This window comes from Cyprinodon variegatus, unplaced genomic scaffold, assembly GCF_000732505.1.
Source record: "Cyprinodon variegatus isolate N-32 unplaced genomic scaffold, C_variegatus-1.0 Scaffold151, whole genome shotgun sequence".
Classification (NCBI taxonomy): Eukaryota; Metazoa; Chordata; class Actinopteri; order Cyprinodontiformes; family Cyprinodontidae; genus Cyprinodon; species Cyprinodon variegatus.
The window spans coordinates 563,068-578,020 of NW_015150604.1; the positions used below are offsets into that span (position 1 = coordinate 563,068).

Below are 14,953 nucleotides of genomic sequence, written 5' to 3' on the forward strand. Positions count from 1 at the left end.
CATATCCTGATTAAGCCCAGTAATTTATTCCTATACGAGTTAAGTGATGTCAGGCTCTTTCACTAGCCAATGTTGAAAATATTTTAAATATGTTTGGAGATGCTCCAGTATACATTTAAGACCAGCCCATTCAACTCAAACAGCTCTTTAACACCGTCAAAAAAAAACGTCGGCAAGTCAGCTATTAATCTTGGTGTAAGGTGATATATTCTACCAATGATTTCTGCATAGAAACATTTTCAAAAAAATTATCTGCTTCTTAAACTGAAAAGACATGTAGTTATGTCTGAATCCATTTGTAGGTAAACCAGTGGTTATCCTCTTCTTGCAATAATGCAAACAATGATACACATCATAATAATATAGAGGGAAGAAATAACATTTTCAAAATGGTAGTTAAAAAAAACTAAAATTTTTCCAATCCTGCATGTGTCTGTGGTAACTTGCTGTAGTCACTTTTATTTATGTTTTAATACAGAAAGGAATTTTTTTCTCATGCACTCTTCTTTTGTTCTTTCCCGAAAGCTTATTTGTTCCTTGTCAGAATTAACATCTTGAACATAATGCATTTTATGATTTGAGTGATATGTAGCAGCATCCTTTGTTCTATGTATTTCCTTGTTTTGCAAATGCCTCTGGCAGGTGAAGACGATCTCTAACCACAAAAGGTAGAGATTATAATGTTAATTTTTCAAGGGATTTGCTCAGTGGAAACTGACAGAACTCATCAAAATTTATAAATTGGTGCTATATAAAAAAAATGGTGCTAAAAAAAACAAGTCGTTGACTAGCTATATACAAAAAATTGGGTTGAATAAAAATGTATTTGAGGGATTTTGAAAATGCCTTAGATAATGACTCAGATTATAGTAATCTGACCTAAGACTGCTTAATTTTCAGAATAAAATGATGTATTTCTTCCTAATATTGTCCTGTATTTAGTCATGTATAACCGCGCCTATGGGTTGGGCAGTGGGTGAGCTAACGTCAATTCTAGGATGAATCATTGGAAGAATAACTAGAGCAGAGGAAAAAAATACATTTTCAGCGAACATTTTTTAAAGCATTTGGGATTAATAGCCTTGTCTTTTTGGGGTTAGTCATCATTAGTAATTATAGTAGGCAAAAAGAAAATATGTCGATATTTATCACAACCACACTGGCATATCAGATTAGCTTGAAAGAACAAACGTATCTATGTGTTTTTTTTGTTTTTTTTTTGTCTAAACTGCAGGTTTTCTAATTGTACCATCTGAGATTAACAAGTAATGGATGCTTTAATAAGAATTAAAGCCTTATATGATGTCATCTGTGTTATTTCCCTGGTTAGAGCCACTAATGTGGTATTTCAAGGAACTGATCATGCTGACCCACAGCATCACAGAGCCTCCCCTGGATCGCAAAGATTTTCTGCACATTCATATTCTAATTCACACAAAGCCCACCTGGAGTTTTACTGGATAAAATCCCAATTGTAAACTTCATTTTCATTTATGGTACGGTAGGAGGGAAAAAAATGCATTTTCTTGTGTGCTGTGTATGCTTATCACATGAGAAGATATCTTTTATTGAGCAAAACATTGAACAAACTATTGCAAAAAAGGATTTCTTTGTGCCATACTTTAAACTCATGAGTTCAAATCTAAAACCAGAGTTTTCTGTCAATATTAACAACTTCAAGACATCAGTGAGGGTTTGAGCAAACTTTAACTTTTTTTTTTTTTTTTTACTAACAACTATAAAATTGGTTTAAGTTTTAAATAACAAATGCAATTTGCTCACAAAGCAGAGCCAAGATAAAAAAAAAAAAATTGACAGCATTTCTAAGTGTCTAGAACTGGATTGTCAATGGATAATCAACAGAAATAAAGCCACACAAAGCATAAAAAAACAACTAGTGACAAAAGAGTATAGAGACCAAAGAGCAACTAGAAAAACAAAGTTTTTTTTTTTAGTCATGTGAGGAAAAATCTCATTAAAGGAATTCACTGGAGCTCTGCATCAGGTAGACTTGTTGTAAATGTAACCTCCACTGATGAAAAAGGGAGACGTATGCTGGACAGTCTGGAGAAGGATTATCCTGAAAAATTGCTGCAATGAAACTATGTATTTTTTTTTTTTGGCTGTAGTAATTGGTTATATTTGCATAAAGAGGGGAGGTGGTATCACCAGAGGAGCACTAACCCCACAGGAAAGCACAGTGGTGGGAGCATTATGCTGCGGGCATACTTGTCAAAGTAAAAGGAATCATCTCCTCAGATTTTTCACAGTGTTGATCTGAAACTCCCATCCTCTGTTAAAATTGTTAAGAAAAACATTTTAAAGATTAGTGTGTTTATAGGAAGTATGATATCTGTTCTAAGCTGCAACTTTCTTTGTTTTTAGAGATTATGGTGAGGGGTTGCTTAGTTTGCCCACTCTAATGTTAATACCTTGCGTGTTCATTCTGGTCTAGACGAGTTTTGAATCATTCTGAGTCATTTATTATAGAGTTGTTATTTTTTTTTTTTTTAGGAGTAAGGGGTGCGGGGGCCATTTAAATGTGGAACATCTCTGCTTGATTATGTGGAACAGTGTATGATTCTTGCCAAATTAGCTGGAAATCCTCGGGGAAGTTTTTACCCCTGGCAGAATTTGGAATATTTTTTTTTTATTATTAGTATTGTTTTTTATCTCCGTGCTCCCTGTATTTTATTTTTAAACGGTTCTCTAAAGAAATGGTCTTCCTTGGCCAATAAGCTTCCAGACAGCGCCCTTTTTTTTCTTTTTTTCCGGAAGCCTCTGCATACCTCAAAAGCGCACCTCCTCCAGCTCCGTTCAGCCAGTCCCTGCTGCAAACCTCCTGCCTGGAGGAGAACAGGCGGGCTTTCTCCTTCACACAAGGATTTAGGACATTAGGAGAGAAATGAAGCTTTCTTGCATCAACAGGTAGACCCACAGCTGATCCACGCGCGCATCTGGAAACAACTTCTAATCTAAAACTTTTTGCGCAAATTGAAAATCTTATTTTTCTACTTCCTTTTTTTATTATTATTATTCCCTTTCAAATTATTCATATTTTGAATAAAAACAGTTTGGCTTATTAAACGTTGGTCATATTTCAGGATGCGCTAAATCATGAGCGCGTCCTCCTTGGCGCACCTTCTTTCACGCTGCTCCACGACGGTTTGAACCATTTTTATTTTATTTATTTGGGTCTGAGTGGATGAATTACGTGGGTCCCGAAGGAAGGCAAGATGTTGGCATAGCTGTTAAACTGTGAAGCCTGCTATGCCAGAAACTTGCCATCCTTCTCTCCCCTTTGCTGCCAAACCCTGGAGATTTTTGGCGCTGAAGGTGCAGCTTAAACCTGCTTTGTCAGTTTGCTTTATGGTGAGGAAACGTGTCTTATTGAGCTTATTTCTCTTTGGTTTTTATTGTTGTGCTGGTTGCAATCCACTTTAAACAATAGGGACTCAGTGTACTTTACCAGATAAAAAATGGTTTAAGCACAAAAGATTTAGACATAGTATAAATGTCGTGTTTTTATCTTTTTGTACTTGATTCTCTCACTTTTTAAAAGTCATATGGCTATTATACACATAATCATGAAAAATGCACGCTTTTATTGCCCATAGTTGTAATGGCAATACACTGCAAAAATTCAATTTGCCAATGGAACAAGACAATTTACATTTAAAATAAGAAAAAAACAACTGCGTTGTCTTATTTCAAGTGCATATTATCTAATTATCTTATTCTAAGAATAAAAATACTCATCCCACTGGCAAATCATCTTATTTATCTGCTAAAATTAAGGGTAAATACACTTAATTTAAGAGATATTATATACTTATTTCTAGATTGTTTTTGCAGTGTATATCTTACAAGCCAGTATGTTGTATTTTTTTGCATCTGCCATTATGAGGTAGACCTACATTTCTATGCAAAACAAACAAAAACATGTGAAACTTTACATGCAGTTTTCTTTATTTGAGCAGTTAGTTGCACACCATTTAAAATACATTTTGTTGTTCTTAAAAGTTCTGTTTAGTTCCAGAGAGTGACCATCCTGGGGTGTCACAAAAAGCAGAAGCCATGGGGGGATTTTAATGTGCTTCAGAGTTTTCTGTTGTTGGGGGCAAAACATTAAAAAATATAAATAAGCAAATGTGATCATTTTCTTTCATGATATATGGCATGTTAGTTAATTGATCCATTCAGTATAACTCTGTCATATCCTGGATCCTGTCTGTTTATCCTGGATTCATAGAGGAGAAACCACAGGGATGTTCTCATTTTATTATTACTTATTTTATTCATTTATTTTTATTTTGGTCCATTGAATATGTTTAAAAACTTTATTTCCATCACACCCTCCAAATGAAACATCCAGAGAAGGGCTGTCTCCTGTCATGGTGAGTTTTTATAAAATCTACAGCCTCCTAGAAGATCTGATTGTAACTAATAAGAAAATGAATTAAGCTTTTTAATCCTTACCCTATTACCAAATACTTTGCATAGGTTTCGATTGCACTGGTTCCTGCATCAGTGCCAGTAACCCAGTAATAGCTTATTAGTTCCTCATTGTTTAATTTACTTGAACTGCAGAGAATAATTAATGAACAAAGTTGTGAAATTCTTAGTTTAAAGTATATTTAAGATGCAAGTATTTTAGTAGGGCCCATTCTGCTTTGCTTAAATTCTCTAAAAATCACCAGAATGTAGAAAATTATGTATATTGTGAGAAAATGTTCCACATAACTACAGACCACTTATTGTTACTCAGTAACATTTACTCTGCTATAAAATTTCCACATTTTGCCACTTTGTTTCTTTTAAAACCTCCAACCTATAGCTGCACATATCCTCATCTAACCCTGACAGGATTTCCTGCCAAACTACTTCAAAATCTCACTCCAAGGTTTGGTGAAAAGTTGGCAGCCCTGCTACTGTACCTCTATTCATGTTCTTGAACCAGTGAACCAGCTAGTCTGTATGTACATTTTGGGACGTGACAAAAGTACAGGCCAGAACCCAATAAGGAAACACCCCCAAGTTTACGTCAATTCAGTACTTTATTTCAATTCGCCCGTTTTATGGTGGAAGTTTAGAATTGTGAGATTTGCAAATAAAGGAGGTGTCGATGGGGTTTGAACTTCTCTGTACTTCCATTTCACCCTCTTAACTATTGTTATAAATCCATGACAATGTAAACTCGGTTTTGCATTCTATGACCCCTTTAATATAAATAATATAAGATAATAATAATATACCCTAAACTTTATATATCTAAATATGTTTTTTATTCAATGGGCTTTAGTTCTAGCTCAGAGCTCACATTTAAACTGTTTTTCTTCTATAAGAAACCCTCAAAGGAGCGCCTGTTGCTTCAACTCTTTACACTTTCTTTAACATGAAAACTTCTCCTGGACCAGTGCTTCTGTGTGTCTTTGAATGCATCATCTGTCTTGTAAAACAGAATTTTGATCGTGGCAGGCACCCTTAGCCTACTTCCGTATCAGGTTTCCACAGTCACCACAAACACGCCCAGTGTGAAAAATTGGTCTAAAGTAAAGAGCAGTATGCCATCAACCGTCAAATGTTGCTAGAAAGTCACTCGCTTGATCCAGGTAGATGGATTTCCTTAGAAAATGTTTAATATACATCGGCATGAGAAATGCTTTATGATGAGGGCTTTGAATCTTTTTTGAAAAAAATGATTAATTAAAATATTGATTCACTTGATTTGTTTTTTTTGTAAAGTACTTTGAGATGTTTGCTATGAATCTGCACTATAACAGGAACTGAATTACATTTTAAAACATGCATCTTACCGAATGGTTGGTTCTAATAAGCATATTCTTTAAAAACTATTTTTGACCTATGTGATCCATGTATTCATTTTAAAGTCAGGGCTTGGTTTGAGTGACAGACATTAAAAGAAGGGAAATATTTAGGTTAAAAAGCCATTATAAGCTGTTTTTACTTAATTAATACAGTAACTCTGCAGCTATTTTAATAGAACACTTCAGAAATTTGAGTTTTAAACCCTCCTACTTACAGTCAGAAAGCATGCAGAAGCTATTCTTTATTTATGATATTCTATGTATGAACGAAGTTGGTTTTGTGTCAGATCCTTTACCATTTGATATGTAGTAAACATTTTTTTTTAATATATATATATATATATGATATCCACGTCCCCTCACCCTCACCTGCACTGTGCTCAACCAAGTATTTTAGATTAACTAAGGTCCAAATTAGACAGTAAGGATGATGGAGTTTTCTATATCGGTTCCTCTAAGGATTAGATTACCTTTTGTATTCGACACGTTTACATCTCTGAAAAATCTCAGGTTTTCCTTTTTGTTTTTCTTTCCTTTGGATTTTGAATCTAATGGGCCATATTACCGAAATAGATCATATGAAAGCATTGCATTGTATTATTATTTTTGTATTTTCCCGTTTATTCTTTTATATAGCTTTCAGTTATTCAAATTTGGCTAAATTGAAAATATGTGTTTCATGTGCTATTTTAAACATTGTTGTGGAACCTTTTTTCTCTTTTATGTCTTTTCACAGAAATGTCTAAGTGTAGTGTAACAATCTGTGTATATGTGTCAGCATTTACGTGTTTTTAATTTTGAGATAGACTAGTCTGTGGAGGACATACTCCTGTAAAACAAAATAATAGACACATGAAGTCATTTTTAGCCAAAAAAAAAAATGAACAGTATTCCCAGATGAACAAGTCTGTGCCTGAGAAGAAAAAACAAATTCAACCAAGTGTGATGTTGAATGATGTTGGTTGAATTAGATTTAAAAAGATTATTTTTTATTCTTTCCTGAGCTTTAATGACTCTTTAATGACGATAATGATAAACCAACTGGTTGATCGACTGGATGTCGACAGACAAAATCATGTCTTTGTACATCTAGTGGTCTGTGTTAGGAATTGTATTTTGTTGTTTAACATGTAATATAAAAAGAGAGTGAAATATTTGTTTCTTTGTTGTTTTTCAATTAAATAAGGAAAATAAACTGATTAGTTTCATGAAAACTAGATGTGTGTGCCAGACAGGGGGTTCTGGAAACCCCAGAGAAAGCATACCGAATATGACCTGGAAAAAGGACAGAATAAGGGTTATTCCTTATGCAGAGGTACCAGATAAAATCTCCCACTCTACTAAAAATGACAAACCTACACAACTATGCCAAAGATGCACCTACGTATATGGAAAAACAAAACTTCTGACAAGATGAAGCCATCAGGCAGATGGGTGATTACTTAAAAAATGCTACATTTTAAACCACATGTGAAACATCTTCTCATCTTATTATGCCATCTTTAGTAACTGTAGTTTATCTATATTTTCCTACTGTGTGTGAATATGCATGCCCTGACATGTACTTTTGCTGTTTGAACACCTGAATTTCCTTGTGAAGAATGAAAGTGTGACTTTACTTTGAATATATTTTTTGTCATTCCTGTTACAATGTTTGGTTAAAACTAAACCAGCCAAAACTGTTCACAACAATGAGGGGATGAAAGACGGATGTTTTATGTTGGTTTCAATCACAAGACTCACCTTGCAATCTTTTGTGTTGCCGATGAACATCTAAATTATACTGGTGACAAGTGAATTGAATAAGTAAAGTTTCGCCTTTGGGCCATTAGACATTCATACCATAACAGTAGCAAGAAAGTGTTGAAATTATACAACTCGGTTGAAATACAATGATAAGGCCTTTATCCTATGAATTGTTAATAGGCAAAATTTAACCCTAACTCCTAATGTGACAGTTTTAAAAAGAGGGCGACAGACTTATACCATTAAACAAAAAATGAGAACATAAAATTTCTGCTGCTAGACGTCAATGCAAACCTAACGCCTTTTTTGCAATGACTATATTGACTGTTATTGAAAACTTTACGAACTAATTATAATGTTCTAAAATGGATTGATTGACTTTATTAATCTCACAATGGAGAAATGTACTCATAACATCAGCTCAAATAGTCAAAGGAGGAGAGGAAGGTGCAAAAGGAAGAAAAAGGTGCATGGGATATATACAGTATATACAGTTCGTCCACATATGACAGTTTGTTTGTTTTTTTGCAACAAAAGCTTACGTTTAAAATACAAATCTAATCCTAAATAAATATTTGTAAAGTGAGGTGTTACCAAGAACATTTCTGATACAGAGGTTCACCTTTAAATATATGGAGGACCAACTCTGCCATATTTAAAAATAAAGAAAGAAATAAATAAATGCTCAAAAGATAAATAAGCATACAATTAATTGCCCCCCAAAATAAAATAAACAAATAAAGGCAGGTAGAAATTAAATTGTACAGTGAAACAAAAATGTATATATCAGAAGGTGAACCTCTAAGACTTGCATAATGAGGCAGAAATGCCTAGAGAGATGTAAAAACAACAGGCAGAAATAAATAACGCTGAAGAAATAAATAGGGTAAAAAAAATACAAAGAAGATTAAAACACAAAAATATCACATGCACATAAATAAAGACTTAAAAATAACTAATAAATAAAGTTGAAGATTATAATGGACAATAAATAAATATGGTTATTATTACAAAGGCGAATAAATAAAGAAGCTAATTAAAAGAGATATATACATTTATGTCTCATTGTATAATTTAAATTCTACCTACATTTATTTGGTTATTCTATTTTCGGGGGGAATTAATTGTATGCTTATTTATTTACAGAGCTTTTTTTCCCCCTGTTTTTATTTTTAAATATGGTAGAGTTGGCCCCCTAATAAGAGAGGCGCATTTACTGTAAAACTTGCCAGGATTATTTTCTGCTGCCAAGCACACTGGGCACGTGTCCTGCGTAATGACGTCACGTGACAGCGCTGTACGTCAAGCAGCAGTTGGTGCTTTCACGTTCCTACAAATCTTTTTCCAACTCCGCAGTAATACAAAACCCTCTGCTGTCTATTACTGCAGAAAGGGTTGTTTACAGTCTGAACGCCATTACAACTTTCAGTGGAAGACGGAAAAAAAGACGCCGGTTAGTTAGGAAGTGCGGCAACAGAGAGGATTCACTGGGAAAACATTAGCCATTAGCTTAGCATAGCGCTGCTAATCTAAACATGAGACAGCAGGCTGCCAGACTGTAACCAGACTAGATTTACAGTTGTAGCTGCTGGTAAGTGTTTGCAGTATTTTTTTTAGGATATTAGCCGGTTTTTATTTTTTATTTTAGACACTTCTTTTAAGACAATTACAAAAAGAGCATAATTGTGATCTGAAGGTGATATATTTTGTTAAATTGGTTTTCTGAACATTCTAAAAAGTGTGGCTTTGTTTCCAGCTCACATTCAATACCAACGCTGCATTACAGATGATCTTGTTTGCATTATTATTTTATTTACTGAGACAAATTATATGGACTACTTTGTCTGGTGGACAAATTATCTCACCTAACACCTTGATCTCTGCAGATTTTTGCATTTGCCATGTTCTGTTTCAGGTATACATGAAGGGAAATGTAGGTTAAACTCAAACTAAATTAATTTCCCATTGTGGAAACACTTTTTTTAATATTCTCCAGCAAAACAAACATTTGAGAGCACTCTTTTCTGCAGTATCAAGCAACAGGTTGGGGAGGGGAAGCATTGCATTACTCCATGTTTTGCACAGTCAGACAAAACTGGTCAATTAGCCACTTTTTTTTTGTTTTTTAGCTTCTTGCAGGTTAATTAAAACAGATTTTATCTGCAGCAACTGTACAAATGGGATTACCTAAATACACCTCTAGCTCTAAAACTAGCTCCTGCCTTTTTACAAAAGATAGCAAAGATTTGTAGCATGTGTAGATAAGACATAAACAACTAGAGTGTATGAATTTGGGATATGTTTGAAAATAGTTAAGAAAAAACTATCTGACTCAATGTTGCATGGCTGTTCTGCAGGGATGCCCTTTACTGCCTCCAAATAACAAAAAGTGTGATATCAGCTCTTTAACTTAAGGCCATGTGTTCAGCAGGCATGAACATCGAAAACCTCACCCTCTGCGAGAAGATTGTATCACCCTCTTACATCAGACAGGGCTCTCAGGCTCGCCGTGGTCACGAGCAGCTCATCAGACTTTTGCTGGACCAGGTGGTGGTTATATTGCTTCTTTTTTTATGGTCTTACAGCAGATGTTTCAGCTTCTCACATTGTGCTTTTTACAGGGTAAATGTCCGGAGGAAGGATGGAGCGAGAGCACCATAGAGCTTTTCCTGAATGAGCTGGCCGTGATGGACAGCAACAACTTCCTGGGCAACTGTGGCGTCGGAGAACGGGAGGGGCGAGTGGCGTCCAGGCTGGTGGCGAATAGACATTACAGGTTTAGACTAAGCTCTTGTCATTTAACCATCATCAAAAGGATGTCTCTGATGCCAAATATTCCTAAATTAATACCCCAATCTTCCCATTCTTTCTCATATCGTTTGATGTCTTTTATAATATATTCAAAGTGGTTGGCTTGAAATATTGCATTTATTAGGGATGGGATGAGGCAGTCGGTCTGTGGCTCTGCTGAGGGGTTTTAATAAGGCCTGGGTGCTTTTATAGCAGCTTTTAGCTCATCTGGTGTGTGATGGACCTGAACACAGCAGCAACCGATTTTGCTCAAGGTTTTAGACCCTCTAACTCTTCCACTGCTGTTTCTGTTCAGGTTGATCCATGGCATAGGTCGGTCAGGTGACATCGCTGCTGTTCAGCCCAAGGCAGCAGGATCCAGTCTGCTTAACAAGCTCACAAACTCTGTAGTCCTGGACATCCTGAAGATTTCAGGTGAGTAGGCTGAAGGTTCATAAGATAAAAATAAAGTGTAAGCTTTCTTTAGAATTAGCCTTTTAAATTGGGCCTACCCACTGTAAAGCGTGAAGTGAATAAATAAACTGAATAAAATGGTGGCTAAATTTAATAACTACCATTCACCAAGACTGTCTATGTTTCTTTGTTTTGGTACAGTTATTGAAGATGGAAGGGTAGAAAAACATTTATTTGAAGAGGACAAAAACAGTAGATCAACTTCTTTTGGTTAAACTGCTGATAATGAATATAGTTGTGATTTTCTTGTAGCTACGTAGATAACTCATATTCTAGAGCTGCTTGCCATCAGCCCTAAAGTACCAGGACCTAAACGCTCTCTAGAATAATAACATATTTCATCAAAAGTAATGTCATTAATGAACATTTGACAATTACAAACCTTGCAAACCTACCCATTAAAGATCATCTTGGTTTGGGACTTTTTAGACATGTTAAAGTATCAATTATAAAACAAACTCCTTCTCTAACAATGTTATACTATATCCTTCTATTATGAGAAGTCTAATTTTATTCTCTGTGGCAGGTGTTCGCAGTGTGGCCAGCTGCTTTGTTGTTCCCATGGCAACAGGAATGAGCCTGACTCTGTGCTTTCTGACCCTCCGTCACCGCAGACCCAAGGCCCGCTTCATCATCTGGCCTCGCATCGACCAGAAGTCTTGTTTCAAATCCATGATCACTGCAGGTCAGCATTCAAATGAGCCCGGGTTAAAACATTTGTTTGACTAAGTTTTCTTGAGATATTTTTAGCCCCTCTTGTATCTAACTATTAGTAATAGGTCCAGCAACACCGAGGCGCCACTGCATGTATTGAGCTCTAACAGCAAGACCCTGTGTCGGTGTGTGTATTGTTTCAAGAAAGTCACTTGACCGATACTGGAGCTGTTTTCGAACAGACTGATGGCTCTAAACTGTTTTTATAAGCGCATCTGTCAACACAAGGCGTCTGCCAAATAAAATCTCTGATCGTTTGCGGTTTGTCATCAAACGAATCAAGAAATCTGGAGCAGCCTCAAGGCAAAAGAACAGTTTCAGCCGACTGGGACAATTTGACTGTCATATTTGATTCAGTTTCCTTATTATGTCATACTGTTCACTCAGCTTATTGACTCTCAGTTTGCTGTTCTTACTATAGTTATTTTATATAAATAATTCCTTGTCCACAAACATCCTTATTCACATGTTAACTTACATTTTCCTGTTATATGTTCACATTTATGGATTGCATCTAAAAAAAACCCAGAAAAAACCCCAGCAATGGCTAGCTCCAAGTGGCGCTTGGAATCCAGAGGTTCTGAGATCAAGCCCCACTCCCACGGACTGCCACTCTTTCTCCCTGAGCAAGATCCTTAACCCCCACACTGCTCCCTGGGCGCTGCACAATGGCAGCCCGCTGCTCCCCAAGGGGATGGGTTAAATGCAGAGTTAATTTCGTTGCTCTGTACAACAGTGTAATGACAATAAAACGCTGAAAAAAAAAACAAAAATATTTTCAATTTGAACGAAGAAATAAAATAATGCTTTACAGCAAACAATGGCTTAAATTATGTCATAGGTCATCAATTTATTTGATTTAACTTCCCTTTGGGAATAATAAAGTACTTTTGATTGAATTGAATCAAATCAGTGTCAGTTTAGTCTGCAAAAGAGGCTGCCTGTAGTGATTTTAAATGTCCAGCAGGTGTCAGCATCCAGTGACACAGTATCAATACAGTTTGCTAATGTGTCAGAACGCTTCATGACCCCTCGTGAACCCATCACTACTAACCATCCATCCTATATGTGCTAGTTAGAGTTCCTCTCCAACTGAAGCTGTTATTGTTTCATCAGGATTTGAGCCCGTGGTTGTGGAGAACGTCTTGGAGGGTGATGAGCTTCGGACGGACTTGGAGGCGGTCCAACGCAAGATTGAAGAGCTTGGAGCAGAAAATGTCCTGTGCCTTCATTCCACAACGTCTTGCTTCGCTCCGCGGGTTCCCGACAGGTTACTGGAAGATTTTAGCAGATTTACACGTGTCTGCAGCACTTCTGTGACCATTCATTATCATCTTTATGAGTAATTAGAAACAGCATTCTTAGTGTATCGTCCTGTCTTCCAGACTTGAAGAACTGGCCACTATGTGTGCTAAATATGACATCCCTCACATAGTCAACAATGCGTACGGCGTGCAGTCATCCAAATGCATGCATCTTATACAGCAGGTATCTAACACTAACACTTAATGGAAGCAGTACAGGGCCTGTCTAGAGCAGGAGTCTGCCACCTGTGGCTCTGGAGCCACAACTACTATTTGGACTCTGTACAATGGCTCTTAATAGTTGACTTTAAAGAACCAACTAGTTGTGTAGAACATTGTATGATATAAAAATATTATTCTTAGACAATTCTGTTTTTTAAGATGTATATTTCATGTCATTAGTTTAGGAAGCTTATGGTTCATTTAATAGTTTCCTAAAAAGGAAAACCCATGCTTCCTCTTTATGAAACATTTAGATATTTTCCTTATATAACAACCATAAAAACTTCACATTTTTTTTGTTTTGTTTTATGTTGTCATGAAAAACATCATTAGAGATACAAAAGATAAGTAAGTTAGATCAATTTAATCGTTAACTGGAGTGTAGAGACTAAAACGTGCTTTTAGCTGACAGAGCAACCCACCTTGAGCAGCAATTGTACCAAAATTGTAAAAAAAAAAAAAAAGAAAATAGAAACATTTTGTATTTAAGATAAAAAAAAAAAACTTTTCCGTCTGTCAAAATGCTTTATCCAGAACTACTGCATTTGAAAAATTTTAGTTTCACCTGCTTTAATTTAGCAAAAAGTCTATTTTAATTAAGCTTTGGCTGTCTAATTATTAATAATTTATTATTTACAAAAACTGTTGACAAATTAATAGATTTGCTAAATAATTGTTACTTGCAGCCCTGGCATAATTTTTCCAATATCAGAAATATAACAAAAATAATGAGTTGGATATCATGTAAAGATCATGTATTTGTTTGCGGATCTAAATTGCTTTTATTTTGCCGGTCACGGTGTAAAATGGCTTTGTTCATTTGAAAAGGTTGCAGGACCCTGATCCAGAGCGTTAAATGGCAGTTTAAATATGTATAGAGTCTGTAGAAATGTTTTTTTCTGTTTTCTTGTTTTGTTTTCTTTTTTAGCATTTTTTTTCCATCAGGAATTAAGAAACGGCAAACTAATGAAGTTACTTCCGAAAACCAAAATGAAAAATGTGTTAATTCTGTGTTATATTGCAAAATCTTTTCTAAATCCACACAGGGTCTAAACTCAACAAAGATGCTTAAATTTACAAATGTAACCCAGGTAAACATTTATTAATAGAATAAAGAATAAAATGGAATAGAAAATCCCTTTATTGTCCCACAATAGGGAAATTCTGTTTTTTACAGCAGCAAAAAGATTATAGAAAAAAAAAAAAGGTCACACAAATGTGGAACTTACAAATAAGAGATATTAGAGACTAGAGATATTTTACAGTAATGTATATTCGAAAATAGCAGCAAAATCAGAGATGTGCAAAATGACAGCAGCATGTTATTTAACGGACTAAGGTAGAAAATGCAAAATTTAGCCTGAATGTAATAACTTATTGAGGTTGTTGGGAACAGTGATGGTTATAAAATCTTCCACCTGCTGGGAGGAAGGATCTGTCATAACGCTCCCTGGTGCATTTAGGGTGCAGCGGTCTGTCACTGAAGGAGCTCTCCAGTTCTGCAACAGCTTCCTTCCTGCATGGGGTGGGAGACATTATGCAACAGAGATGTTAATTTAGTTAGGATCCTTTTGTTTCCCACCTCCTGCACGGAGTCCAGAGGGCATCCAATCACAGAGCTGGCATCCCTGGCATCACTCCTGATCAGCTTATCCAGCCACTTTCTCTCAGCTACAGATAAGCCTCTATTTCAACAGGCAGCTCCATAGAAGAGATGATAGAAGATGGAAGAACATAGAAGATGGCACAACAGTCATAGACGGTCTTTAGGAGCGCCCCCTGCAATCCAAAAGAACTCAGTCTCCTCAGCAGGGAGAGTCTGCTCTGACCTTTCTTATACAGAGGCCCACTATCTAGCCCACTATATTAATGACC

At 35.8% G+C, this 14,953-nt stretch overlaps 1 protein-coding gene across 4 annotated transcripts in view; it reads left to right on the forward strand.

The window, feature by feature from the left end:
• Positions 1-2,909: 2,909 nt before the first annotated feature.
• sepsecs (Sep (O-phosphoserine) tRNA:Sec (selenocysteine) tRNA synthase) overlaps positions 2,910-14,953 on the forward strand; it is a 26,355-nt gene continuing 14,311 nt past the window's right edge. For 2 of the 4 annotated variants that reach the window (XM_015377289.1, XM_015377287.1), the window contains exons 1-7: positions 8,898-9,165; positions 10,003-10,121; positions 10,196-10,350; positions 10,681-10,799; positions 11,365-11,523; positions 12,669-12,822; positions 12,938-13,040. In XM_015377289.1, the coding sequence (XP_015232775.1) occupies positions 10,008-10,121; positions 10,196-10,350; positions 10,681-10,799; positions 11,365-11,523; positions 12,669-12,822; positions 12,938-13,040 (804 nt within the window). In that variant the 5' untranslated portion in view covers positions 8,898-9,165; positions 10,003-10,007. Of the gene's footprint in view, positions 2,929-8,897; positions 9,166-10,002; positions 10,122-10,195; positions 10,351-10,680; positions 10,800-11,364; positions 11,524-12,668; positions 12,823-12,937; positions 13,041-14,953 lie in introns of those variants that run through there. The other 2 variants (XM_015377290.1, XM_015377288.1) reach the window with 2 other exon arrangements.